This window comes from Poromitra crassiceps, assembly GCF_964638095.1.
Source record: "Poromitra crassiceps genome assembly, chromosome: 2".
In the NCBI taxonomy this organism is placed as follows: Eukaryota; Metazoa; Chordata; class Actinopteri; order Beryciformes; family Melamphaidae; genus Poromitra; species Poromitra crassiceps.
In genome coordinates, this window is record NC_139624.1 from 18,989,636 (window position 1) to 19,017,504 (window position 27,869).

General features: G+C 44.9%; 1 protein-coding gene across 1 annotated transcript in view; it reads left to right on the forward strand.

Annotated features, from left to right (window-relative positions):
* Window positions 1–5,987: 5,987 nt before the first annotated feature.
* large1 (LARGE xylosyl- and glucuronyltransferase 1) overlaps window positions 5,988–27,869 on the forward strand; it is a gene marked incomplete at both ends in the record, with an annotated part of 128,979 nt that continues 107,097 nt past the window's right edge. The window contains one exon of the mRNA XM_083651639.1: window positions 5,988–6,093. Coding sequence (XP_083507765.1) covers window positions 5,988–6,093 — 106 coding nt within the window. The remainder of the gene's footprint in view (window positions 6,094–27,869) is intronic.

Consider the following 27,869-nt stretch of genomic DNA (forward strand, 5'->3'; position numbering starts at 1 on the left):
GATCATGTTAAGCAATACATCCACCAGTGGGCAGTAGAGAGTCAAATGTGTGTGTGTGTGTGTGGTTCTGCTGCGTTTCATGCGTATCCGTAAGCTTTCAGAGGAGGGACAGAAATACGCACGAAATGAACGCAGAAGAAGGCTCTGTTTTTAATGTAGAGTAGAATTGGACCTTAATGAGACTTCTATGCTGTCGGCTCTACGTTGCTCTAGAAATGGGCCAACTAGGTTATCAAAGCCAGATTTGCGCAATATGCGATTGACAATTTTATGCCGCATTTAATGACGCGCAGATCCCTTTGGAACACAGGTTGAACTTTTTCGTACTCACACTTTACGTTGACGGAGTTTGAGATTTGTCTTCTTTGTGAATCATTTGGCTCTGGGGAGAATTGGGAATTCACACTCATCAGTCATCTTCAATCTCTTCAAAGCTAAAAGGGCTTTTGTAATTGTCTATGGTTTTACTCTTGATTTTCTGTTATTTTATGCCTCCGCCAGCGACAGCCGCGGCCGGAGGCATGATGTTTTTGGGTTGTTCATACATTACATACAGTACGTGCATCTCATTCTTGTGAACGCAATATCTCAGAAACACTTTGAGGGAATTTCTTCAAATTTGGCACAAAGGGACTTAAGGATGAACTGATTACAATTTGGTGGTCAAAGGTCAAGGTCACTGTGACCTTACAAAAGACGTTTTTTTGCCATAACTCAAGAATTCATACCCTGATTATCACAACATTTCACACAAATGTCTTGTCTCTGGATAAAATATATCCAACAGTTCAAAGGTCAACTTCACTGTGACGTAATGTTTTGCTTACCACTTTAGCTGAGAAAACGATCTATCATGTATGATACATGTGCATATAGGGATAACTGAGAAAACAAACATAGCTTTTATTAAATTCCTTCAGTCTTCACTAGGGCTGGGTTAAAAAAATCTATATATCGATATTGAATCGATATTCATGCATGAATATCGATTCAATATCGATATATCGATTTTAAGGAACAAGTATCAATACATAAATCAGAGTATCGATCTTTTAACTCATTGAGTGCCAATGACGACAATCGTCGTCAATTCGAATACTAACATAGAGTGCCAATGACGATGATTGTCGTCAATTGCGTTTTTTGACGGTGGGACGTGGATCAAAGCCAGATCCATCTCCTGTAAAATTTTGGGGCATGTTGAATGTGTATAACCTATTTTACCGACCCATTAGGTGGCGACAGTGCTCTCCAGATTAGAGAAAGTTGAGTAAAAAGCAGAGAAGAAGTCGTTATGGAAACGGAAACGGCATCGGTATGCATCGATATGCATGAAGCATAACGTTAGCTGTGCCTGTGAACAGCAGTCAATCTGCTGCCACAATTGAGCCCCTCTGTCTCCGCTGCGATAGCCCCTCCATATGTTTTAGTTGCCGACACCAGCGTCTTTCTGAAAAGTTACATTATTCTCAGCTGGGAGCCGGCGACACGCTGTGAAAAAGCGGGGTGCAGCGCACTTTTCAGTGCAGAGCAAACGCAGAGCAAACGCAGCAGAGCCACCAGAGACACTCCCACGGAGGAGGAGGAGGGGGGTGGGGCACGCAGGGCAGCATACAACCATTGACAGTAAACACAGACCCAGACAGCAGGCTCGATGGACAGAGACAGGCAAACAAGCTAGAATATCTGATGCCCACCAGCAGTAAATCAAGACCAGCAAGAAGGTGTAGGGTCTGCGCACGCAGGGGCCAGCGCTGCTGGTTGCAGCTAAGAAATATTATTTGGCCAAACAAAATTCCTTTGTTTTCACTGTTTTATTGAAGGAAATTATTTTTGAGGTGTCACATCAGAAAATATTAGCTTCAGAGTCAGTGAATGTGCTTGAAATGCTTCATTTCACAAAAGGCTGAATATCTCAGCTTCTAATTTGAAACGTCTCTTTTTGCTCAAAACAACCTATCTTCTCTGGCTGATAACTAAAGAACGGAAAATGGTATCAATAAACTTTTTTTTGCTGATGATACAATAGAGTCTCCTCGTTCTTTGTGCGTGTTCGGTGTTTACATAGTAATATCACACAATATTCTGTGGGCCTCGAGAAATCACTGAAAACGCTCTGAAGCTCTGGCACTGGGAGCGTCCGTTCTCCAAAAGTGGCTGGCACTCAATCAGTTAAAATGCATTTTACTTCTTTTTTTTTTTTTTTTTAATAAACATAAGTCAAGTCAAGTCAAATTTATTTATATAGCACCTTTCATACACAAAGGCAATTCAAGGTGCTTTACAAAAAATAATTGAAAAAACAAGCAGCAAAGCAATGCATATATAAAAAACACAGCCGACAGTTTTAGTTAGAATATATACTCAAATTAACAAACATGAAACATTATTTCTGTTTTAAATAAGTTACAAGGCATTCTTCAGTCTTATTTTTGGTTGTTTGTTTGTTACATGTTGTGGGAATTTCAAAAATGCATCAAACATTTTGAGCTTTACCAGTTACAATCGGCTAACTTGGTTCTGCTCCAATTTGGTCTTGTTACAATGTGCCTAACATGGACCTTACTTTTGAACATAATGAGCTTTACCAGTTACAATCGGCTTGGTCCTGCTGCAAAAGTGGTATAGCTTTACCAGTTACAATCGGCTAACTTGGTTCTGGCTACAATTTTACCACTGATTATCCACATGTCATTTTTGACACACCCACAACATGCAAACATTTCAGATTATTATTATTACATGTACAGTCCATTTGTTGGAAATGTACAGGAAAAAAATTAAAAATTACAGGCCGAATACAGGTTTATTCTGCCGGGCTGGAGAGAGGCAGTAGTTTAGTAGCAGTTAAAGGCAAGAGTAAACATAAAGGTCTTTAGCTTGGATTTAAAAATAGGCAGAGTAGGGGCAGATCTAATGTGTTCAGGGAGTTTGTTCCAGTTATGAGAGGCATAGTGGGAGAACGCGGCTTCACCATGTTTTGATTTGGTCCTCGGGACAATTAGTAGACCAGTGCCTGAAGATCTCAGGGATCTGGATGGTTCATAGTGTAGAAGCATTTCAGAGATGTAGTGTGGGCCTGACCTGTTGAGATATTTGTAAACTATTAGCAGAATTTTAAAGTCTATTCTAAGATTTACTGGCAGCCAATGCAGGGATTTGAGAACTGGTGTAATGTGTTCAGCTTTCTTGGTTCTTGTTAGAACTCTAGCAGCCGCATTCTGAATGAGCTGTAGTTGTTTAATAGCTTTTTTGGGAAGACCATTGAAAAGACTGTTGCAGTAGTCTAGCCTGCTAGAAATGAAAGCATGAATTAGTTTTTCAAGATCTTGTTTGGACATATAGGTCCCTATCGTTGCATCGGCGCTGTTTCTAGGCCGAACGCCTGGCGCAGCTCAAATCAGTGGGCGTGGACCAGCGCACTTGATATCGTCGTGCTGGCGCTAGAAGCAGCCTCAACCATTACAACCACGCCTTTTAAGCGTAAAATTATGCACCGTCATGCTCATTGGATAACTGCAATAAACGAATCGCACGCTTGCCTTTTTAGCTCCAATTCCAGTGATCCCGCAAAACCAGACGAAAGCCAAACGCTCTGCCCCCCCCCCTCCCTTCATCCAGTCTGTCTGTCTGACTGCATTATAGGCTATTATTCCATATTATTATGCTTCTCAAACCAATCTAACTGCAGTTTCAATACTGCAAGCATGTAAATACGCTACACTATAGCAAGATCAAAGTGAAAATAATGTACTAAACGCATCAGCTAGAAAAATATAGCCTATTAGATTGGTGAAAGTTTGTCCAGAAAGATATCGTTTTCTCTCCCCTGCTGCAGGTAGAATGATCAATGCACATAAATATACCCTACATTATGTAAAGTCATTGCATAAATGTGTTTTTATTGTAAAACTAAATGTCAAGTAGGGCCAAGTTATTGGAGCGGACATCACAGTATAGCACATCACAGAAGCGCGTTCCGCTGTCACTTATCTAAATCACGTTAAACCCACAAGGGGTATATATAGGCTCAAGAGGACATATATGTTTCACATAGGGTGGTGTTTCATTTCGATGTTTTATTTGGTCCAATATTGAAATGTTCGACAATTGCAGGTTGTCTTACCATTACACATTATTTTAGATCTACCTTTTATATCTATTTCGGCTCATTTGGTTGCTATTTAGTAGCGAAATGGAGGACCCAATTGCATGCTGGGAGTGGACATTCACAGGCAGTAAACTTACAACTGCTATTTCCTATGGGAAGCTGGGTGCTGCTATGTGTTGTGTCTGTTTGAGCGAGGGAGTCAGAGAGAGAGAGAGAAGGGTGACTCAGAGGCAGAAGAGCACTGGCGCACTGAATAGGCCTGGTTTCAGAGAGAGACAGAGAAGGGTGACAGGGGAGAGGCACAAGTGCACTGGCGCACTGAATAGGCCTGGTTTTCAAAGGCGCAAAGCGCTAAATGTAGGCCAGGTGCGAAGATAGCACTACGCCGGTAGTTAGCGCCGACACGCCCACTTTGGCCCATTCTGGGACTGCGCCACGCCCATTCGGCCTAAAGCGCATTTGGCAGCCTAAAGCCATATTGATATCGTCCCAAAACAGGCGCAAGGCACGTTTTTTTGCGTTTAAGGCCCGTTTTAGCGCCGAAGGCTTGTGGGAGAATAGGGCCCATAGCCTCTAATCCTTGCTATATTTTTTAGATGATAGAAGGCAGATTTTCTTATAAGCTTGATGTGGGAGTTGAAATTTAGATCAGAGTCAATAATAATGCCAAGATTTTTTACCTGGTCCTTTGGCTTCAAAGATAGGGATTCGAGGTGAGCAGTAACATAGGCTATAATATTATAGGCTGTGTGTGGTAGTTAAAACATAGTTTCAAGTTGACGTTTATTTATGTTTGTAGTTGAAACAAAAACATAAATACTGTAGGCTACATGTGCATTGTGCATGCACCATGAGCCAGATGTACAGACCTCAAATCTGTTTGCACTATACTGTTTGTGAACTGGAAATGTTCATGAGCTGTATTTAATTTAATTTAATTTAATTTCCAAAGCATTTATACTTTATGAAACACTGTTTACAACATGCTGCTGTTCAATGATTCTGTTGTATAGTGGAAATCTAAATTTGTTTGGCTTCTCACAGAAGACTGTAAAGAAAGAGACAGAAGACTGTAAAGAAAGATAAGATGTTGAATGTCTATGTTGGTCATGTTTAAATAAAAAAGAATTACATGATGTAACTGCTTGCTTTATGGTCAAATCTTGTAAATATTAATATTTTTTAATAATGCACCAGGTTAGAGGGTTCCTTGTACAATTTACAGCATTAGTTCTTTGAGAATCAAATCCATTATCAAAGCAAAACTGGTATTGTAACTAAAATATCGATATCGAATCGTATCGTATCGGAAATCGTATCGACTTGGGACCTTGTGTATCGGAATCGTATCGGGAGTCAGTGGCGATACCCAGCCCTAGTCTTCACTACTGTACATATCTATATATTATTATCTTCACTACATACATACGTATATATATTATTGGCCTGTTAGACATGAATGTAAACTGCAACTTGACTTGTTGGCGGAGGCATACACCCGCGAGGCGGTTATTTCTAGTTTTGAATTTTCTGAATTCAAAAATAATCATAATTGACAGGTCGACAGAATAGGGGTGAATTATTCAAAAGTCGTTCCTTGAGCTGGGGAATGTCAGTGCTGAGTTTGCCCCGTGCAAGGCAGCAACATAAGCCATATGCTTTTCATGCCATCTATACCATACTCTGTGTTGCTTTGTCTCTAACCTAGTTTCTCCCCCCCCCCCATGTCTCCTAGACAGTGCTATGAATCAGCCTAGCAAGCAGCTGCTGCCCTCATAGAGGTCACACACCTCTCTCTGACGTGCTTTGGACCTGAGGATGCCCACATAGAGGTCAGAGGTCACACCTCTCTGTCCCCTCTGCTTTGGCCCCGAGGATGCTGGGAATGTGTCGTGGGCGCAGGAAGTTCCTGGCGGCCTCCCTCGCCCTGCTCTTCATCCCGGCGCTCACCTGGCTCTACCTGTCAGCCGGCAACTTTCAAGGTAAGCACAATCAGCTAACATCAGTGTTGGGGCTGTCAAAATGGGCCCAAAAATGACGTTCGAGACGCGGGCGAGGTCACGCAGCGGCCAAGCTGTGTCTGCCCACCTCGACGACAAACAGCGAGGCACGGTAGAGTCCAGCGTGCGAGGCAGCGAGGGACACTAGAAAGGAGCACGTGAAGCACGCTCAATTTCCTGTATTGATTATTCATAGAGAGTATATTCATAGAGAGCAAAACAGTCAAGGTCCTTGCACACAGAGTCCGAATTGTTCGCTGCGTTTTTTTAATCCGTCATCCGGGAAAAAAACGTCACGCACAGATACCTTGCCCACTGAGTCCGATGCGTTAATTATCCAATATTCGTTGCGAATCTTCGCAAAAAAACTACCGCGATCCTATTGATCCACAACTGGCAGTGTGACTGTGTGGCTCTCTGTCTCTCCCCCCCCCCCTTTCCCCCACACACACACACACACACACACACACACACACACCGCGTCCCGCATTCCAAGCTGGTCTGCAATCACCCGGCACATTCTGTCTTTTAATTCCGAATCTCTGTATTCCTGCTTTGCCATAAAATGCTTTGTGCTGGGAGACGAACTGAATTAACTTCTCAGACGCCATTTTTCATTGTGAATAGCAACACTACGGCAGCTCTGGGTGGTCAAACACCTGTCAAAACGATTTCATGGATGCGGAAAAACGCAGAAAATCGAACCTCGTCCGAAAACTTAAATGACGGACGTAATTGTCGGACTCGGTGTGTCAATGATGATTGACACAAATTAGGTCGTATTTTTATTTTTTTCGTGCGTCAATTTCGGACGAAAAAACGGACTCTATGTGCATGGACCTTCATTCTTTTTTTCTTTTTTTTTCAATAATATTTTTATTCAATTTTTAAATTTTACAAGACAAGACAACGACAAAAACAAAAAAGACAGGGCAGCTCACACTTCACAAGTTAGCAAAAACATAGATGTGGACAACAGTAAAGGAAAGGATGGAGAAATGAATGAGAATACAATAAAATAAATTAAATTAAATTAGATGTACAAGGCAAAAAGGCAAGAATCAGGTGGCAATATCACTTTGGTTGAGGTATCCAATAGTCAGTGTCTCTGCTAGGTAGGTTAGGGTCAATATAATTCAAATAAGGCTCCCACACTTTATAAAAGACATCGGTTGTTGAGTGCAGCATACATGTCATGAACTCCAGAGGCATAAGCTGCATAATTATCTGGTGCCAGTTCCTCTTTGTTGGAGGTTTGCCTTTAATCCAAAATAAAATAATATTTTTTCTAGCAGCAAAAGTTAATAAATTAAATAGCCGTTTGTGATGTTTATAAACGAGTTTCTTATGGGGAAGACCAAGAATAAGGCTGACAGGGTCCAACTCCACACCAACAATGACACTCAACTGCTGCACTATGTCTGACCAGTATCGTTCTATCTTAGGACATGACCATATGCAGTGAGAGTAATCTCCCACCTCTATCTTACACTTAAGGCAGAGGGGAGACAGGCTAGCATTCATTTTATGACGAAGGCTGGGTGATATTTGCAATCTATGTATAATTCTTAGCTGCATCGACCACAGTCTGTTGTAAAACAGTCATTCTTACGAGCAGGGGAGGACTCCACAGGGTGCAAAAAGAAGTCTTGATTGTATGCAAGTCTATGGGAAAATGACCCTACTTTCCTAATAAGTTTATGGTCTCAACCACTAGTCTCAAGTCTTCTTCAATACAGCATGATATTAATTTTGAAAATGATGGTACCATTTCTACCCCCCCTCCTCCCCCCCATGTTTTGGGGTCTCCTGGCCAGTGATCGCGCTGCCTGCTATTGGTCTACCAGGTTTCCCTGGTCTCCTGCTAGCTACTCCTGGCTCCAAATAACCGAGATGGTGACAGTCAAAATGCCAAACTGGAGGCTTCAAAACTAGGGGTGGGAATCACAGAGTAACTCATGATACAATACTATCACGATACTTGGCCCTCGATAATGATAGTAAATCAGTGGTATAGTGCATGGTAGACGCGGGTATACGGTGTGTATACCCACTTATTTTTCAGGCAGCTTTGCGTACACCCACTTCTACCGGCAGACTGAGAGTGGGCTGCGGGAGCATGAAGGTTTTGTAAGAACAGACAACTGCAAGCTACTTTATGATTCGTGGATTTGTATAAGAATGGGAGATAATGAGGCCCAATCACCGCCCACTCCAACCCCAGCCTCAAAAAGCGGTGAAACAATACAATACATAAGACCCTAGAAAATGACATAATTGGAGGTTGTTGGTGCATTTTGCTTGCCAGGGCCTTTAACACACACCGACTGCAACTTGTCCACGACTCCACGTGTCAAATTAAAATGTATAAAGGAAGGATACAAAATAATGCCTGACTAAAATCTTTTCAATGTGTGCCAATTAAGTTTACAGAAAACAAAACAAAAACATACAATTTAAATGAATGCAAAAAATACACATTTCTGGATAAATGTCACGATATGGTATCACCATCATATGGCGCCAGCGTATCGATAATGTATCTATCATGATATTATCGATATTTTGTCCCACCCCTATTCAAAACCTGAGTCCACAAACCAATGGGTGAGGTCACAGAGGTCCATATTTGTCTCCAGTCTATGTGCTAATCCCAGAAGTTTGAGCGAAGAAGTTTCTCGTACACAACCTTCTTTCTGGAGGGGCTTTATGAAGGAGTCACTGAGGCCTGTCCAGAGCTGATTGAGTCCAGGGTTTCTCTCAGACATTTTTAATGACTTTGTCTTGGAGGATTGAAATTCTGCAGTAGTGCCATTATTAATTATGATTAAATTGACAATTTTGACTTGGGGGTCACAGTCACTGGAGACCGACTGTACATGTGAATAAATTGCCATCATGCAACAGTCAGCAAGGTCTGCACAGTCAGGCTTTGATTGGCCAGTGAACTCCACAGTCAGGCTTTGATTGGCCAGTGAACTCCACAGTAAGGCTTTGATTGGCCAGTGAACTCCACAGTCAGGCTTTGATTGACCAGTGAACTCCACAGTAAGGCTTTGATTGGCCAGTGAACTCCACAGTAAGGCTTTGATTGGCCAGTGAACTCCCGGGTGTATAGAGGCTTGTTGGTGAGCGTATAATAGGACAGGGGTGAAAGGAGCTGGCTGCAGGGAGGGTCAGCTATAGGTGAGGGCTGAATGTAGAGCTGCCGAAAATAATCGATTCAGAGATGCATCGCGATGCTTAATAGGACGATTCTGAATCGATTAACAAATATCAAAAATCGATTATTAATTTTTTTTTTTTTTTTTATAATCAAATAAAATAGAATGTAAGTACATGCAGTTGTTTATTTTAATTATGGATCATAATACAATGCAATTCCAAATGCACTTTTATTTTAAAAGTAGCCACACAGTGAGAAAAAAGAAAGTGAGAAAAAATAAATCATGTATTGCGGAAAAAGTGATTCATCGATTTAAGATGCATCGTATAATCGAATCGAATCGAATCGTAGACTTGTATAATCGAATCGTATCGAATCGTGAGATCAGTGAAGATGCACAGCTCTAGCTGAATGTGTGAGATACAGTAGCAACAATGTGCTATGCTAGCCTGGATCCGTGAAACTCACGTTCTGTTTGGTTCTGTGGATCCGTCTGGACTCTGAGCTGTGTGTCATTTCAGTGGGTGGAAGGAGCCGGTCCTTCAGCCAATCAATCAGCATCGCCAAATCCAGTCCTTCAGCCAATCAGCAGCGTCTGTGGTGCGTTATGGACAAGTTATGGATGTGTGGACAAGCTCTCTCCATCTCTCTCTGTCCTCGGCACGGCAGCTCTCAGTTTCGCAGAGTTTTAATTGAGTCCACTCTAAATCCTCCCATCTTTTCTTTTGCCCCCACCCCCTCCTCGTTTCCCCGCTGCAAACACGTTATTTCCAGTCAACAAAAGAACCCGAATTGCATCAAATCAAACGGGTACGCAAGCGCACAAAGGGGATAGCGCCTGTACCAAGTTAGGGCCCCTGTGCTCTAGTAGATGTCTTCTATATTGAGTCTATAAAGACCTCTGGTAGATGTCAAGCCTTTGAAAAGCCATTTTGCATTTGGAAACAATGAAGGGTTTAACTAGAGCTGCAGGCCTCTAACATGAAGCTATCCGCCAAGACGACACAAATCAGGCTCCAGTGTGTATTTGAATAGAATAGAATAGAATAGAATAGAATAGTAGTTTATTTGTCATTGCATAATAAATCATACAGCGAAATTGCAGTTGCAAGCTCCCCTTTGTGCAGACATACAGTACAACCAGACAATTCACCAACAATTCACCAGACCCCACAGTAGATAGACTTAATAATAAATAGGGTAGTAATGGTAATAATAGTAGTAAATAACTATATGCAATATAAATGTGAGGTCTCCCAACCATAGTTCAAGCAGAAGGCCACTCACGCGTAATCCGATCTCAACGTGGTCAAAAATCCTAGTATGACGTCTGCTATGACGTCAAACATGACGTCAGTTAATCCTCATATATATAGCAAGGGTTCTTCGTCACCTCTCTCTCTCTGGCCGATCATAGCAGCAGCAGCCCACGGCAGTCCATCTCCCTCGAAGCCGGCCTCCGAAGCGTTGTTTTGCATACCCTGTTCCGGGTCGGCACGGAGCGCATTGGCCTTCCGAGACGGCCGGGCCGCAGGCGGCCAACGCGGGGCGCTCCACTGCGAGGGGCCGCCGACGCTGTCTCTCACGTCGTCAATCTTTCCTTGCCATCTCCATTCACGGAGCAAATTGGCTCAAGCAAAGCGGCCATTTCCCTCCAGCCAGGAGTCCGCCCCAAGTCAACAACAGACTTTCAGACTGACAATCAGTGACTAACATTTTCGTTCAGCAAGCAGCATGTCCAGGCGTCCAAGCATTCAGGCTTCCGCACCGCGATCATCGCGTCCCCAGGCTCTACCAAGGACGGGGTCGACGACCACAGCACACCAAGCATACCCCGGAGGACCAGCCACCCGCGGACGCGAAAGGACCCATGAGGAAAGTATCATTACTTCAGTATTGAAACGGGCAATCTACCAGTCCAGTAAAATTCAGACGTATTCCGTACAGAGGTCGAAATTATCGTACACATACAATAATTATCGTACGTCCGGCAACGCTGGCGGAAATCGCTTTCTGGCAAATGGCCAGCGGGAGTCACAACTTAATAATAATAATAATAATAATAATAATAATAATAATAATAATAATAACAACCACGCAAGGGGCCATTCTAACACCCCTGGCCCGTGGAGCTTGTCTGAGCATCAGCTAGAATGACTGCACAACTTTCAGACCGAACCCAGACGGCCCAGGGAAATGCTGACGTCTTCCGTGTCAAGCTACCCGGTCTTAATACACCACTTCCTGTGCTCAACGAATTTCAAAGTAAAATGCCTCTGGCATTTCTTCAGAAGCAGAATCAGAATTACTTACGTTACAGTAGCTCGCTCACAGAACACACAGCTTAAAATAAACAGTAGTAAATGCATGCAAATGCAGTAGTAAGCAATAAGCAGAAAAAAAACAAAAAAACAAAACACAACATAGCATAGAATAACTAGTAAATGCGCTAGAAGCAAAAATAAGTGGAATGTAAGTAGCAAAAATACAAAATACGTCAGGCAAGTATACATTCCGTGTCAATTATCATTATTGCACCCTGGACCATATTAAATCGGCTTGCCCTATACGTTACACGTGGCTCAGCCAGGCACAGTTAACCTATCGGCTGGCTCAGTCTCAGGGAGACTGAGCGTCTCCGAGGTGCTCTTTTAAGAGAGGCATTAAATAGACCAATGGCCACAGGCAGGAATGATTCCCCGGGCCTCTCCGTACTGCATCTAGGCGGAATCAGTCTCTCACTGAACGTACTCCTGTGTTCGACTAGCACGCCGTGGAGTGGGTGCGAGTCATCGTTCATGGTGGAACGTAGCCTGGACAACGTTCTCTTCTCTGACACCGCAGTCAGAGAGCCCAGATCCAGCCCCAGGCCTTATGGATCAGTTGCTGAGTCGTTGGCATCCGCTGCCTTCAGCCTGCTGCCCCAGCACACAATAGCATACAGGAAGGCACTAGCCACTACCGACTCATAGAACATCCTCAGCATGGCCCGGCAGACGTTGAAGGACCTCAGCCGTCTCAGAAAGTAGAGACGGCTTTGCCCCTTCTTAACCATAAACAATACCAAAGCTAAAATAATTGATACAGTGTCACGCTAGTCAGGTAACAAGAGGCTGCGAACCCCATCGCTATATGTGGCCAACCATAACATATCACTGCGAGGTGCAACTAGCAGTCCATGGTGCACTTGCAAGGCGGTGAAACCATCGCTTTCTCACTTGTTTATTAACCAGTTTCTTTATATCTCATGCATTAAGCACTACATTTCAGCTGTTGCCGCCAGAGTGAGCCGTTCGCCCCATGGACCTTTCGGTCCGCCCAGAGTGCCCGAGAGGCCTTGGCACCCCAGCTTCAGCGCTTCTCCAAGCCGCTCGTCACCACATGACAAGATCCTGGTTCGTCCTGCACCCCAAGCGGACGCTCCAGAAGTGCAACCTCCCGACGAAGAACTTCTCCAGCCACTCCTTCAGGATCGGAGCGGCCACCTCAGCCGCCGTGCAAGGAGTGTCCTCCGCCTCCCTCCAGCAAACGGGCCGCCGGTCTTCATCAGCATTCTCCAGCCACATCCGCCCGGAGCGGGTGGCCATACCGGCGGCCCAAAGGACCCTCCTCCCTTCATCGGCAAGCATGGCAACAAACAGTGTCCCGGACGTCCGTGCCAAATAATGTCTCGTTGGTGGTGGCCCCCGAAAAGCACGGCGCCCAGTAAGGCGCAGTAAATCTCCCGGTTCCTCTGTCCCGGCCTGGCTCGAGGCCGCGTCCGTCCGTCGCGTCTCTCTCTCCCCCCGGGGAGAGGCTGCGTGGCGGCGGGCGCGCGTTGAACACCTCTGACTCTGGACGGCCGATCCGACCGGACGCTGCGGTCCCTCCCGGGGCACTCGTCCCCGTGGCCTGTCCCGACGTCTCCTGGAGTGGGAGCGGCGGGCTTGACACGGGGCGCCTCGGGCAGGGGCTGTCTGGTAACCGGACGCCATCCGACCTCGGAACCTGAAATTAAGTGCGGCACGGGGAGCGCTCCACTCCTCGTGTCGTGCGCCTCCGGGTGCCCGTTACTCGCTCTCCCCTTCCGGGGGAGGCGGGGGGCTTAATGCGCTTCCTCCCCGCTCCGTCGCACGAGTGCGGCTTGCGGGTGGAGTCGCCCGGGGGTCCCGTCGTCCTACAGCAACCCTATCTCTAGCATGAATTGATGAAGCAGTACCCAATCAAATATTCCTAACACCACACTTTCGCGAGTAAATCCGGGCCTGCCCGGTAATCGAAGTCGTATCTTAATAGAGGGGAATACAGAGGTGGCAATCAGACGAAAGAACACGGATAGCCTATGGGAATGCAGGGGCAAAAATGCAGTCCAGCTGAGAGATCTAGACGGAAGCGAGGGGGTGCGATGGCTGCGGAGCCATCAAGGTGCTGGGAGGATCTGCATCACACGAGTGTTGTCCGGCTCTGCCCCTTAGTAGCAAACCAGAGCGGTGATCTGGCTTAGCCCTTGCCGACCCACGGAATCGAAGAAGGCACTGGGCGGGAGGGGGCTGACCGCCTCATTGTCTCTAACCGCTGCGGGGGTAGGCACGTCGGTGCCCTCGCCCAACTCATGTGTCCCTCTCCGGAGGGCGCTGGGAGAGCAGGGATTCTCAACGGTGCAGCTTCCCTCATCCACCTCGCTGCAAGCACTAACACAACAAGAGGAGATAGACAAAGAGTAGGGGGAAAGAGAGAGAGCCAGAGAAAGTCAGGGTCAGTCAGAATTCCAAGTCAAGGGGCCAAAAAGGGGGGGGAAAGAGAGAGAGCCAGAGAAAGTCAGGGTCAGTCAGAAGGCCAAGTCAGGGGGCCAAGAAGGCCAAGTTAAAATGGTGAGGCGCCAAGGCGGCCAAGTAGGCCAAGCTGGGAAGCGCCAAGTCAGGTAAGGCGCCATGGCGGCCAGGAAGGCCAAGCCGGGAAGCACCTTAAGTCAGGTAAGGCGCCATGGCGGCCAGGAAGGCCAAGCCGGGAAGCGCCTTAAGTCAGGTAAGGCGCCATGGCGGCCAGGAAGGCCAAGCCGGGAAGCACCTTAAGTCAGGTAAGGCGCCATGGCGGCCAGGAAGGCCAAGCCGGGAAGCGCCTTAAGTCAGGTAAGGCGCCAATTTTTGGGGGAGGGAATAGAGGGAATAGAGAAAGAGAGAGCCGGAGAAAGTCAGGGTAGTCGCGCCAAGGCAGCCAAGTAGGCCAAGCCGGGAAGCGCCAAGCTAAACATCAACGTACCAAGATCGAAGGCCCGACCGAGTTGGGAGCGCCAGCCGCAAATAACATAAGTCGCTAAAAAAGGTCGAAGGCCGGAAAAGTACAATCGCGAAGCGTCAAGGCGGCCAGGTAGGCCAAGCTGGGAAGCGCTATCGCGAGGTGCCCGACCGAGTTAGGAGCGCCAGCCGCAAATAGCCGTAAGTCGCAAAAAAGGTCGAGGGCAGGATAAGCACGTACCAAGTAAACATTAACGTATCAAGATCGAAGGCCCGACCGAGTTGGGAGCGCCAGCCGCAAATAGCTGTAAGTCGCTAAAAGGTCGAAGGCCAGAAAAGTACAATCAACTACTGGCGCCTGCAGATCTCAATTAACTTCCGGTAATCAGATCTTCCTTTTGGGGGATCTCCTAGCCTATGCAGGTGCCCTCCTCTTGCCTCAAGAGCAGCGCCACTGGCCAATGGAGTCAAGCGCCAAAGTATTTGCCATGCATGCCGATTGCTAAATAAAGTTTGTCTAATCCTACCAACTGGCCTCTCCTGATTGAACTATATATATACTCATATATACATATATACACACATATGACAGCAGCATAATACCTTATACTTTATAATTTGGGAAGTGATTGTGATTTATTGAGTAATGTGACGGCCCTTGGGAAGAAGGAGTTATGGAATCTGGAAGTGCGAGTTTTTAGTGTCCTGTAGCACCTTCCGGAGGGTAAGGGAGTGAACAGGTGGTAACCGGGGTGAGTGGGGTCTTTGAGGATGCTCTTAGTTCTGTTCAAGCAGCGGGTGTTGTAAATATCCTCGAGGGTGGGGAGTTGTGTTCTGATGATCTTACCTGCTGTTTTGATGATGTTATGTAGTGGTTTATTGTCCTGAGCCAGTGTTTCCCATACATAAAGGAATTTGTGGCGGGCCGCCACAATAATATTTTGACCGCCACAATAAGATGTTGACCAAAATTTTTTTTTTTTTTTTACAGTGCACCTGAATGCAACATGCAAGATATCCGCTGAATAAGTGTCCAATAAATGTTCATGTCATTCTGGCCAATACTTCTGTTATAGCATTTCAGTCTGGAATATGGAATATCTTTCAATAATCTATGATTTAGCTGCTAAATTGTCAAATACCGCCATCTGCTCGCTACCCAGGCACTTATGTATGTACTTAACCCAACTAACTTAACCTAACTAACTATCCGGTGTGCACAACACTGTCAGCCTAAACTCCGGCTGACACCCCAAAAACCTACAATCCGCTACAGAAAAATGTATATTGTTTGTTTATTAACTGGCCCCTCGCCTTCTATCATTTCACCAAAGTGGCAAAGCAAGTTGAGTATCCCTGACCTATAGGGAGAAATTTAGTTTGTCATTGTAAACCCACAGCACAGTAATGATGACATGTTCTTCATAGATCTAGCCTTTTAATTTTGCTCTTAAGCTTTCTCAAAGTACACCAAATTCATGCATTTTACTTTAAAATGTTTAAAAAAATCTACAGGGGGGGCATGCCCCCGCACCCCCCTAGGGGGTCTGCGGTCCCCCACCACAAATTCTCAAAATCCTGTGGGAAACACTGTGAGCTGTGCAGCTGCCGTACCAGGCAGTGATGGCATATGTCAGCACGCTCTCTATTGCACATCTGTAGAAAGACACTAGCAGGTCCTTTCTTATATGTGACTTTTTCAGTGTGCAGAGGAAGTACAGTCTTTTTTGTGCTTTCTTTGTTATTGCTGCTGTGTGTTCTGACCAGGTTGCATCCTCGGAGATGTTGATGCCGAGGTATTTGAAGGTTGGTACTGTCTCTACTGGCTCGTTGTTGAGTAGTGGCCACCAGTGGTAGTCGGCTCAACAAGCATCTAGTATATCTAACTGGCATTTTAAAGAGCTTGACAAGTCTCAACCTAATCCTGATACTGAAATCTTATTTGGGAGTTCAGGCAATGGAGACTAGGGCTGGGTTCAAAAAATCGATTCTCCGATTTTTAATCGATTTTCATTTTAATCCTCGATTATCGATTCATATGTCCAGAGATCGATTTTTTTTAAATTAACACATTGACTGCCAGCCCTTTTTTCAATGCTGTAGGTAGGTTCTGCCATGTTTTTTTTTGAGGATTCTGGCTCATTTTACAAGAGCCGAGGATTCTTTTCTGTTAAGACTTCGTGAACACCAATCATCTAAAAAGAACTAATAGAATGTGTGCTTTCTCTGTCTAAAATAGTTAGTTTGTAGAGTTAGTAGTTATGTAGATATTAGCCGTTGAGTACAGCATGGTTTCAGAGATTTTCAGAGAGTTTTGAGATAAATGGATTTTTAGAACCACCTCGCGTGCCTGTGATTATGGGTGCCCTTGGGCAAGTCTGTATACTGTATTGTGTGTGTGTGTGTGTGTGTGTGTGTGTGTGTGTCTCCAAACTCCTCCCTCCGTCTGTGCTGCTGCTGCTGGCTCCTGCTGGCTCCGCGGCCGCTCTCGGGCAGTCTGGATTACTGTAAAACGGGCTCGTTCGTTTCTTGAGGTGTCGGCTGAGAGCTTTGAAGAAGCTTTTGCGATTCTGGTCTTATTTATGCTTAAAGGTACTCGAGTGTGTGTGTGTGCGCGCGCGCGTGTGTGTGTGTGTGTTAGGGATGTCGACGGTTAACCGTTAACCGGTTAACCGCCGACAACGTCATTGGTCGGTTAAGCATGTCGGTCAAACGGTTAATTTGCATATTAAATTGGCATACAACGTGTTGCCAATATGGTGTTTTTTTTCCCTCCTTCGCGGTAAGCAACAATGTTAACGTAGCCTAAGTAGTTACTGTAGCAGCATTATATAGGAATTAAAAGCTCCTGCCACTGCCAGAACAACATTCATTTAGAGAAAGGCTTTTCCAATGCAAAAGCAGTGTGCACTGTCCGCCTCTCCCCCCGCGTGCGAGATGTGCTCTGTGATAAACTCAGCTCCACACATGCGCCACACCCCCGCCTCCCCTCTGCTTTGACCAGACGGGAGAAGACGCCCTGCCCTGTGCAGAGACTACAGCGAGCCAGTCAGTCATGCTCCTTCTGTGTTCCAGCAGCTGTCATGAAACCATGAGGTTACTTTCAATGACGCGTTCCAAAACAAGCTGCGTCTTCCACATCGATTCACTGAGGAATCCACACTTTTACCGTAAATTGAGTTCTCTCCGGGTCTGTCTGTCTCTCAGGTGTAATAATCCCACAACGATTACAGCAAGAGTGAGAATGCTCTTCTAAACACATCGGCTATTAATATATAATTATTTCTCTGCATCTCATATTAGATCGGTAAAAAGTTTGGACAGATTGCTTCATTTGTTCATCCTCCCGAGTCCCGCAATGCTGACAGCTGTCAGCGTGCGGACTTGCTGCACTCGTCATGTCGTGCAGCCGGACACACAGAGAGCATAATAGCCACCTACAGCCCTCGTCGCAGATAAAGAGAGAGAGGGAGAAGCGTGGAGAGAGAAGCAAACTATTTTTGGCAGATCTCAAAAGCAGGTAAACCACTGTTGAATTAGTGAGAATGTCAGAAGGAGGAGAGAGCAATAAGCGCTTCGTCAGTGCGCCCTGCAGCCTGGAGGCTTGGGGCGGTGTCGTGATGTGATCTTCAAAGTGGAAATTCGTTCAATTAGCGACACGTTTCGTTCTGAGCTTTTAAAATTAGTTTCTGCTGGTTTTATTAGACTATTCCATTCCGACACATGCAGTAAGATAATTCATTTAAGAATTGTGAGCGTGAGTATGGTTTTTTTTCCCTCCGTATTTCCCCCTTCTGCAATGCTGCAGCTCCTATCATAGCCTATCTGAGGAATGTTTTTGTTTAGATGGAGGATTAACTTGTCTTCTCGTTTTGTTAATGTGTTTTTTTCTGCTTGTAGATGTAAAAATAAATGCTTTATCATGAAAAAAATCAAGCATTTGTTGTGGGAATGGTTTAATGGGGCACAGACAGTCAAATAGCGCATTTTAATCTTCTCGGTTAACCGACAGTTGTCGGCTAATGAGTGTCGGTTGTCGGTCAAGAAAAATTATGATTTTCGACATCCCTAGTGTGTGTGTGTGTGTGTGTGTGTGTGAAATCGAAAGCGTTTTCGCCCAGCTATTTCCTTGAAAATTAGAATGGCTTTCTCCCGCGGACCCGCGGCTGTTTTTTGCTCGGCTTTCTCTCTGTCTGGAGAGCACTGTCGCCACCTAGCTGGTCGGTAAAATAGATTATACACATTCTCTTCCTCCAATATTGGTATAGGAGACGTAAAAGGGGTTGATCGATGTTCCACCGTCAACAAAAAAAAAATGTTTATGTAAGCCGAGATATCTCGTCCTTGGCACTCAACGGTTGGATCCTGTAAGCCGAGATATCTCGTCATTGGCACTCAACGTGTTAAAAAAAAAAGTTTTTTTTTTTTTTTACTAAACAGGCTAAAATATTGTGCTGTGTGTGGTAGTTGAAACATAGTTTCAAGTTGACGTTTAATTATGTTTGTAGTTGAAACAAAAACATAAATACTGTAGGCTACATGAATGGAAATGTTTGATCATTATTAATATCTACTTTTAGAAATTATATAGGCTGAAATCAAATCACTGTGCATAATTGTGAAAGTGTCTTTATTGACAGATGAAAAGGCTGTTATTTACCCTTTGTCACCACGTGGTGAGTAAATATATGTGTAACTAAAACCATTAAAATTGACAACAGGTCTGCAACTTTTTTTCCCCATGTATCTACTTGGCTGGTTGGAAACCCCTGTGTTACATAACTGGACAGTCATGTAATTCAGGGTACAGCTCAAAAACCACGTTTTGGGATCACTAACCAAATCAATATTGAAAATTGGTCGAATCGGAATCGAATCGAATCGAATCGAATCGAATCGAAATTAATCGATTCGCAACCTTGTGAATCGGTATCGAATCGATTCTTGAAATTTGAACCAATACCCAGCTCTAATGGAGACATGTCATGGCATCATACTGTAGAAGGATTGAGTTAAAAAAGACGACATCATGTTCAATCATGTGTCAGTCCACATTCAGGCCTTCCCTCAAAGCCAAGCTGTCAGCAGCATGGAGGATGACATGAGCAGAAACACCCAGCCCACAAAAGTACAGCAGCATAGACCTTCAGAGAACCATGAGGGCAGTGTGAACACAAACACCTACAGGACAAATAATCCTTCATCAATTGTAATCGAGGTAAAAGTTTGAAATCATTGTGATATGGGTTTGAAATCATATTGCACAGCCCTAGTATAGCCAAGAAATTGAAAATCTAACTGAATAGAAAGTTGTTTACTTCCCTGCCTCACGGTGCAGAAGCCAAAAGACTAACACACATAGCCCAGTTCTCAGCACTGTAGCTCTGAGCCCGCCTCACAGGGGAACATGGGTTCTCAGCACTGTAGCTCTGAGCCCACCTCACAGGGGAACATGGGTTCTCAGCACTGTAGCTCTGAGCCCGCCTCACAGGGGAACATGGGTTCTCAGCACTGTAGCTCTGAGCCCGCCTCGCCTCACAGGGGAACATGGGTTCTCAGCACTGTAGCTCTGAGCCCGCCTCGCCTCACAGGGGAACATGGGTTCTCAGCACTGTAGCTCTGAGCCCGCCTCGCCTCACAGGGGAACATGGGTTCTCAGCACTGTAGCTCTGAGCCCGCCTCGCCTCACAGGGGAACATGGGTTCTCAGCACTGTAGCTCTGAGCCCGCCTCACAGGGGAACATGGAAACACAAAGAGCGCTAAACACTTGTCTCGTCCTCATTCATCACATCTCCTGTGATGAATCTCTACTTCGTTAGTCCGACCTGCAGAATCCCTTTTACGTTTTCATTCCAGGCTGAGATGAACCTTTCAAATGGATGAGAGAGTAATTAATATTCACAAAAAAAGGAGATGTCCACTCGAGGGGTATCATCACTGTAAAGGAAGACATTCCCTCTGCTAGCTCAGAAGTGGAAATGAATGTTTCCGTATCCTTCAGGCCGTGATACAGAGCAAGCAGAGTGTGTCTGTCTGGAGTGTTGTGCAGTTATTACCTAAGAGTTTGTTGTTCAGCCGACGGGAGAAGGTCACCGCGTAACAACAATCAGACACAAGATGCTCTGAGAGTTTGCGATGCAGCATGATATTGTGTCATCCGTATCGGCCAATAAAGGCTTTTCAATGAAATGTCGCATCGGGCCGAAACACAGACACACATTTTTCCTGATATGACAGCTCGATAAAATGATGCGTTGACTATGCCCAAATGCTCCATGATTACATTATTTATGTGTTTTGCTAGTTGTGAAATAGGTCATATCAGAATCAGAAAGTTGTATTGTCCCTGGTCGTGTCCCTGGTCGTGGTGGCTATTGTCCGGATTGTCTCAGGGGCCAGAGAGCGAGCATCATCCAAGCCTGTTTTATGTACGATGGATATTACAGTTTAGTTTGAAAGAAAATGTTACATAATATACACGCGCACACACACACACACACACACACACACACACACACACACGCACACGCATACACGTCACACACACACACACACACACATTGTGTCGCATTGGATGCTCTCTGTCCACACTGAATCCATTGTCCGCAGTGTGACATTTTCACATTCTATTGTTCCAATTGCTGATCTTACAATATTGTCGCTGTTGTGCCAGGACCTCGAATGTGCCTTTTTTCACTTTTTAATTTTTTGTCATGAATCAATGCCATTGGTCACCCTTTACGTCTCTGTGTGGTTTTTAACAAATGCAACCAATGGAAAAGCATTAAAATGAGCTTGTGAGTAAATCTCGTAACGCCATTCGCCCTCAATCTGTCAGTCAAACCTCGAAATTCGTCCCCTACCTCCGTGTGTACCCCCCCACGCAGGACAATAAACCCGGAAAAGACACACGGCAGACGCGCTGTGTATTTCTCATATCGTTTTGACTAATCCTGGCTTCCTCTGATGTTAATATATCAATCAAATGTTTTCCAGTTATTCCTAGGCTGCAAACTTGTTTTAACATGCAAATCGGAGTGTTTTCTTACGAGAATAAAGTAACGTTAACGCTACGTTATGTCAGACTATTTCTCACCCCATGCGAAAGCCCCCGCCTCGGACATGAGAGGCGAGGGGCAATGCTGCTGCTCCTGCGCGCGCCCCCGCGGCCTGGAGCTTGGGGGCTCGTGCATGAGCATGCAACTCTCTCCCGCCTGACTGGCCGGGAGAAAGTGCTTCCAAGTCGGACTGATAATATAAACAACATCATTTGAGCTTATCCAGGTAAGATATTAATAAAGTAATGACACATTCAGCGGGAAACTAAGTATAATTAAGACATGTGCCAACTTTGACAACATTTGGTTCAGTATTTTAACTCTAAAATTTTAACTTTAACTAGTTTGTAGAGTTAGTAGTTATGTAGGCATTAGCACTTGAATACAGCATGGTTTCAGCGTCTGAAAATTTAAGCTGAGATAAATAGCTTTTTGTGAAATTCGATAGAACAGTCACTTTAACCATTCATTTTTGGCATCAGTAAGACGTCAGACATCTAAACAATAGTTTTGAACAGTAATTTCCTCCATAACAGCAGGAAACACCCCTCTCCTTCAAACTCCTCCCTCCGTGTGTGTTCTTCTTGGCTGCAGCGGGCGTGTCACAAGCTCGTTTCTGTTGCTGCTGTAACCTCGCGTCACCAGGCTCACTGCTTTGCTGCTGCTCCTGTCTGCTGGCGGCCGCTGGGCAAGTCTGGATGGGCTCGCTCGTTTCTTGGAGTTTCGGTTGAGAGCTTTGATGAAGCTTTTGCGATTCTGGTCTTATTTATGCTGCGTGTTTCAAAGTGTGTTCCACCCGTAATCTATTATGCAAATTTGCAATCCCTCACCGCCAGCAATCAGCGCGAAAGCGAAAGCGTTTTCGCCAATCCATTCTACAGTATGAGAATGGTTTCATCGCGCGTTCCCCTGCAGTTTTGGCTCTGCTTTTTCTAGTCTGGGAGAGCACTGTCGCCACTTAGTGGGTCGGTGGAATGGGTTGTACACGTTCGGTGGCTCCAATATTTATATAAGAGATGTAAAAGGGTTAGATGCACATCCCACGGTCAAAAAAAAAAAAATCTTTTTTTTGACGTATTAACACGTTAAGTGCCATAGCCGAGATATCTCGTCTTACATAATCCAACGCTTGAGTGCCAGAGCCGAGATATCTCGTCTTACATAAACATTTTTTTTTTTTGACGGTGGGACATCAATCAACAACTTTTACATCTTCGAGATCACTATTGGAGCAAGAGAATGTGTATAATCTATTTTACCGACCACTAAGTGGCGACAGTGCTCTCCTGACTAGAGGAAGGCAAGCATTTTTTTAACTTGTCACGCCATTCTCACCCCAGCCATTCTCATGAAAATGGATGGGGGAAAACGCTTTCGTTTTCGCGCTGATTGCTGGCGATGCGGGATTGCAAATTTACATAATAGATTACAGGTGGAACACACTTTGAAACACGCAGCATAAATATGACCAGAATCAACCAAAACTCCAAGAAGCGAGCGAGTCCATCCCGACTTCCTCAAACAGCGGCCGCGCAGCCACAGGCACAGGACAGCAGCAAAGCACTGAGACTGGTGACAAGCTTGTGACGGCCGCTGCAGCCAAGAAGAACGCCCACGGAGGGAGGAGTTGAAGCAACTCTCCCTCTCGCTCTCTCTCTCCTCTCTCTCTCTCTCTCTCTCTCTCTCTCTCTCTCTCTCTCTCTCTCTCTCTCTCTCTCTCTCTCTCTCTCTCTCTCTCTCTCTCTCTCTCTCTCGAGAGAGAGAGAGAGAGAGAGAGAGAGAGAGAGAGAGAGAGAGAGAGAGAGAGAGAGAGAGAGAGAGAGAGAGAGAGAGAGAGGAGAGGAGAGAGAGAGAGAGAGAGAGAGAGAGAGAGAGCGCACAGAGTGGGAGACAAGGGCACCCATAATCACAGGCACGTGAGGTGGTTCTAAAAATCCATTTATCTCCAAACTCTCTGAAAATCTCTGAAACCATGCTGTACTCAACGGCTAATATCTACATAACTACTAACTCTGCAAACTAACTCTTTTAGACAGAGAAAGCACACATTCTATTAGTTATTTTTAGATGATTGGTGTTCACGAATTCTTAACAGAAAATAATCCTCGGCTCTTGTAAAATGAGCCAGAATCCTCAAAAAAAAACCTGGCACAATTTACCTACAGGATTGAAAAAATGGCTGGCACTCAATGTGTTAACACGTTGAGTGCCATGGACGAGATATCTCGTCTTACATAATCCAACCGTTGAGTGCCAAAGACGAGATATCTCGTCTTACATAAACATTTTTTTTTTTTGACGGTGGGACATCAATCAACCCCTTTTACGTCTTCTATATCAATATTGGAGGAAGAGAATGTGTATAATCTATTTTACCGACCACTAAGTGGCGACAGTTCTCTCCAGACAGAGAGAAAGCCAGTCCGCGGGAGAAAGCCATTCTAATTTTCAAGGAAATAGCTGGGCGAAAACTCTTTCGATTTCACACACACACACACACACACACACACACACACACACACACACACACACACACACGCGCGCCGCGCGCGCGCAGCGCGCACACACACACACACACACTCGAGTACCTTTGCGCATAAATAAGACCAGAATCGCAAAAGCTTCTTCAAAGCTCTCAGCCGACACCTCAAGAAACGAACGAGCCCGTTTCCAGACTCGCCCGAGAGCCGCCAGCAGCAGCAGCCCAGAGGAGCAGCAGCAGAGCGGAGTAGGCTGCCTCAAGATTGGAAGAAGGGGATCGCGAAGGAATTTCTCTCCCGTGTCTAACCCCCCCCCCTCGCCTCTCCTCTCCTCTTCCCCGCTCCTGCGATTCCCTTCTATTTTTTTGGGATCTGTGAGGCAACAGAAACTCGCCTGTGACAAAACACTGCAAAGCCACACCTACCGAGGGAGGAGTTTATAGACACACACACACACACACACACACACACACACACACACACACACACACACACACACACACAGACACACACACACACACACACACACAAAACAGTATACAGACTTGCCCAAGGGCACCCATAATCACAGGCACGTGAGGTGGTTCTAAAAATCCATTTATCTCAGAACTCTCTGAAAATCTCTGAAACCATGCTGTACTCAACGGCTAATATCTACATAACTACTAACTCTACAAACTAACTCTTTTAGACAGAGAAAGCACACATTCTATTAGTTCTTTTTAGATGATTGGTGTTCACGAAGTCTTAACAGAAAATAATCCTCGGCTCTTGTAAAATGAGCCAGAATCCTCAAAAAAAACCCTGGCACAACTTACCTACAGCATTGAAAAAACGGCTGGCACTCAATGTGTTAACACGTCATTGGCAGTCAACCGTTGGATTTTTTTTTGACGTATTAACACGTCATTGGCAGTGAACGTGTTAAGAGTTTGGGAACAATTACACCAATAAATTGGTGTGGCATTTAAATGCTGAACAAAACAAACCTTTTGAGCAGTGAGAATACCGGTAAGTAAAATATAGTAATGCCAGTGAAAATAAAATGACCATAAAACACTAGCCTATAGCAGCAAAAACTCAGAGAAACACCAATAACAACAATAAATAAATGATTGGTGGCATTTAAATTCTGTCTAACTTTTACTTGTCAAATAAGTACACACTCAGTAACATAACACAAATCTTTTGAACAGTGGGAAATGGGAATAAGTAAAATAAATAAAATAAATAATAATATAATAAAACACTATAGCAGCAGAAACTCAAATCTTTTTTTCTTCAACAAGCAGCATAACTGGCTTCATATTCCCATTCTGTCCCCCAGCCTACTCAGTCTAAACCCTAGTTCTCCTATGGGTGGTAGACAGACTCACTGTTTGGCTGACTCTCAGTTTACTCACTCAGTCCCTCCCATCCCAATGTCTTCTTCAGGTTCCTAGCCAAGAAAACGAGGGTGTCAACATGTTCCTCGGTCAGTCTAGATCTTGTTGGACTGCAGATATTCCCAGAAGTACTGAAAACACGTTCAGATGCACAGCTTGATGCTGGAATACAGAGATATTGTCTAGCAAACTGAGCTAAGATGGGCAGGTCTGTCTGGTGTTGCTTCCACCATGCCAGGGGATCCTCTGCAGGGCTGATGTCTCTAAATTGTTTATACTCAGTAATCTCAACTTCCAGTTTAGCACTTCTTGTCATGGGTGGGGCATTCAGGCAGTATTACTCACAGTTTACATCTAACGTTATGTAGGCTACTTTCACGCATACTTCAGTCAGGGTTATCGACAGTCCATATTATTGCCTCTGCACTTTTCCCGACGCTACAGTGAGCGCTCGTTAACTAACGTTACTGCGGAGTCCGCTGTTAGTACAGCGGAGTCCGCTGTAACGTTAGTACAGCGGAGTCCGCTGTAACGTTAGTTAACGTTAGTTAACGAGCGCATTTTCTCACTGTAGCGTCGGGAAACGTGCAGAGGCAATAATATGGACTGTCGATAACCCTGACTGAAGTATGCGTGAAAGTAGCCTACATAACGTTAGATGTAAACTGTGAAAGGGCACAGCTGCTGCTACTAACTGGGCTGGGAGAGGCTTTGTGTTTAGCCATAGCCTACTTTGCTAGTTTGCTTTTAATGTGCGCGGGTCTGCTCAGTGCTCAGCTGCTTTTTTTCCTCAAACTCTTTTCCTCACCGCTTGACATGTGGATATGACGTCACTCACTCCGGCGCATTTCTTAAAGAGACAGGCTCATATTGACCATTATCAGTCATAGCAGCGGTCGGAAAAGTACCTGTTCTTTTTAAATCTTAGTATAGAACCGGTTCTACAGCAATAGCACCGCGGTTCGGGGGTAGTACCGGTAGTACCTACATCCCTAGTTACAAAGCCTATGCAGTAGATTTTACATGGTGTTACAAAGCCTATGCAGTGGATTTTACATGGTGTTACAAAGCCTATGCAGTGGATTTTACATGGTGTTACAAAGCCTATGCAGTGGATTTTACATGGTGTTACAAAGCCTATGCAGTGGATTTTACATGGTGTTACAAAGCCTATGCAGTAGATTTTACATGGTGTTACAAAGCCTATGCAGTAGATTTTACATGGTGTTACAAAGCCTATGCAGTGGGTTTTACATGGTGTTACAAAGCCTATGCAGTGGATTTTACATGGTGTTACAAAGCCTATGCAGTGGATTTTACATGGTGTTACAAAGCCTATGCAGTGGATTTTACATGGTGTTACAAAGCCTATGCAGTGGATTTTACATGGTGTTACAAAGCCTATACAGTGGATTTTACATGGTGTTACAAAGCCTATGCAGTGGATTTTACATGGTGTTACAAAGCCTATGCAGTGGATTTTACATGGTGTTACAAAGCCTATGCAGTAGATTTTACATGGTGTTACAAAGCCTATGCAGTGGATTTTACATGGTGTTACAAAGCCTATGCAGTGGATTTTACATGGTGTTACAAAGCCTATGCAGTGGATTTTACATGGTGTTACAAAGCCTATGCAGTAGATTTTACATGGTGTTACAAAGCCTATGCAGTAGATTTTACATGGTGTTACAAAGCCTATGCAGTAGATTTTACATGGTGTTACAAAGCCTATACAGTGGATTTTACATGGTGTTACAAAGCCTATGCAGTGGATTTTACATGGTGTTACAAAGCCTATGCAGTAGATTTTACATGGTGTTACAAAGCCTATGCAGTAGATTTTACATGGTGTTACAAAGCCTATGCAGTGGATTTTACATGGTGTTACAAAGCCTATGCAGTGGATTTTACATGGTGTCACAAAGCCTATGCAGTGGATTTTACATCGACCCTGAGCAACGACTTGCAGTGTGTTTGAGGTGAAACCAGTTGCTGTTCGCTACAGCTGTGGAGAAAATAGACCATCGTTTACATTTGTTGTCTTTGAAGCGCCACCATATTCTTCTCAGTTTGGCAGGCGATCGATCATATACTTTGTGCTATGTACTGTTATACTATGTATATTAGCCTTCCTAGTCCACTGTATGAGTGAACGTGGATCAGACTTATGCATAAAGATGCACGATGTTAGGCCATGTAAACTAAACAATGTACCTATCAGCTGTGCCGTCAAGTTCAGACTGGAGACGTAACCACCGCTAATATTTTGTGTGCTTAGGCGTAGCGGGGGCCTGGCGGAGATCTGCACTCCTACTGAGTGCGTTTTTATAATTGTATCTGTAATGTGTAGAACCCGAGGAGGAGCCGCTGAAGCATGAGTCAGCGAATTAAGAGAGAAAAACACTGACGGGGGTGTAGACTAAAATATGCAGCTTACTTAAACGAGGTGACC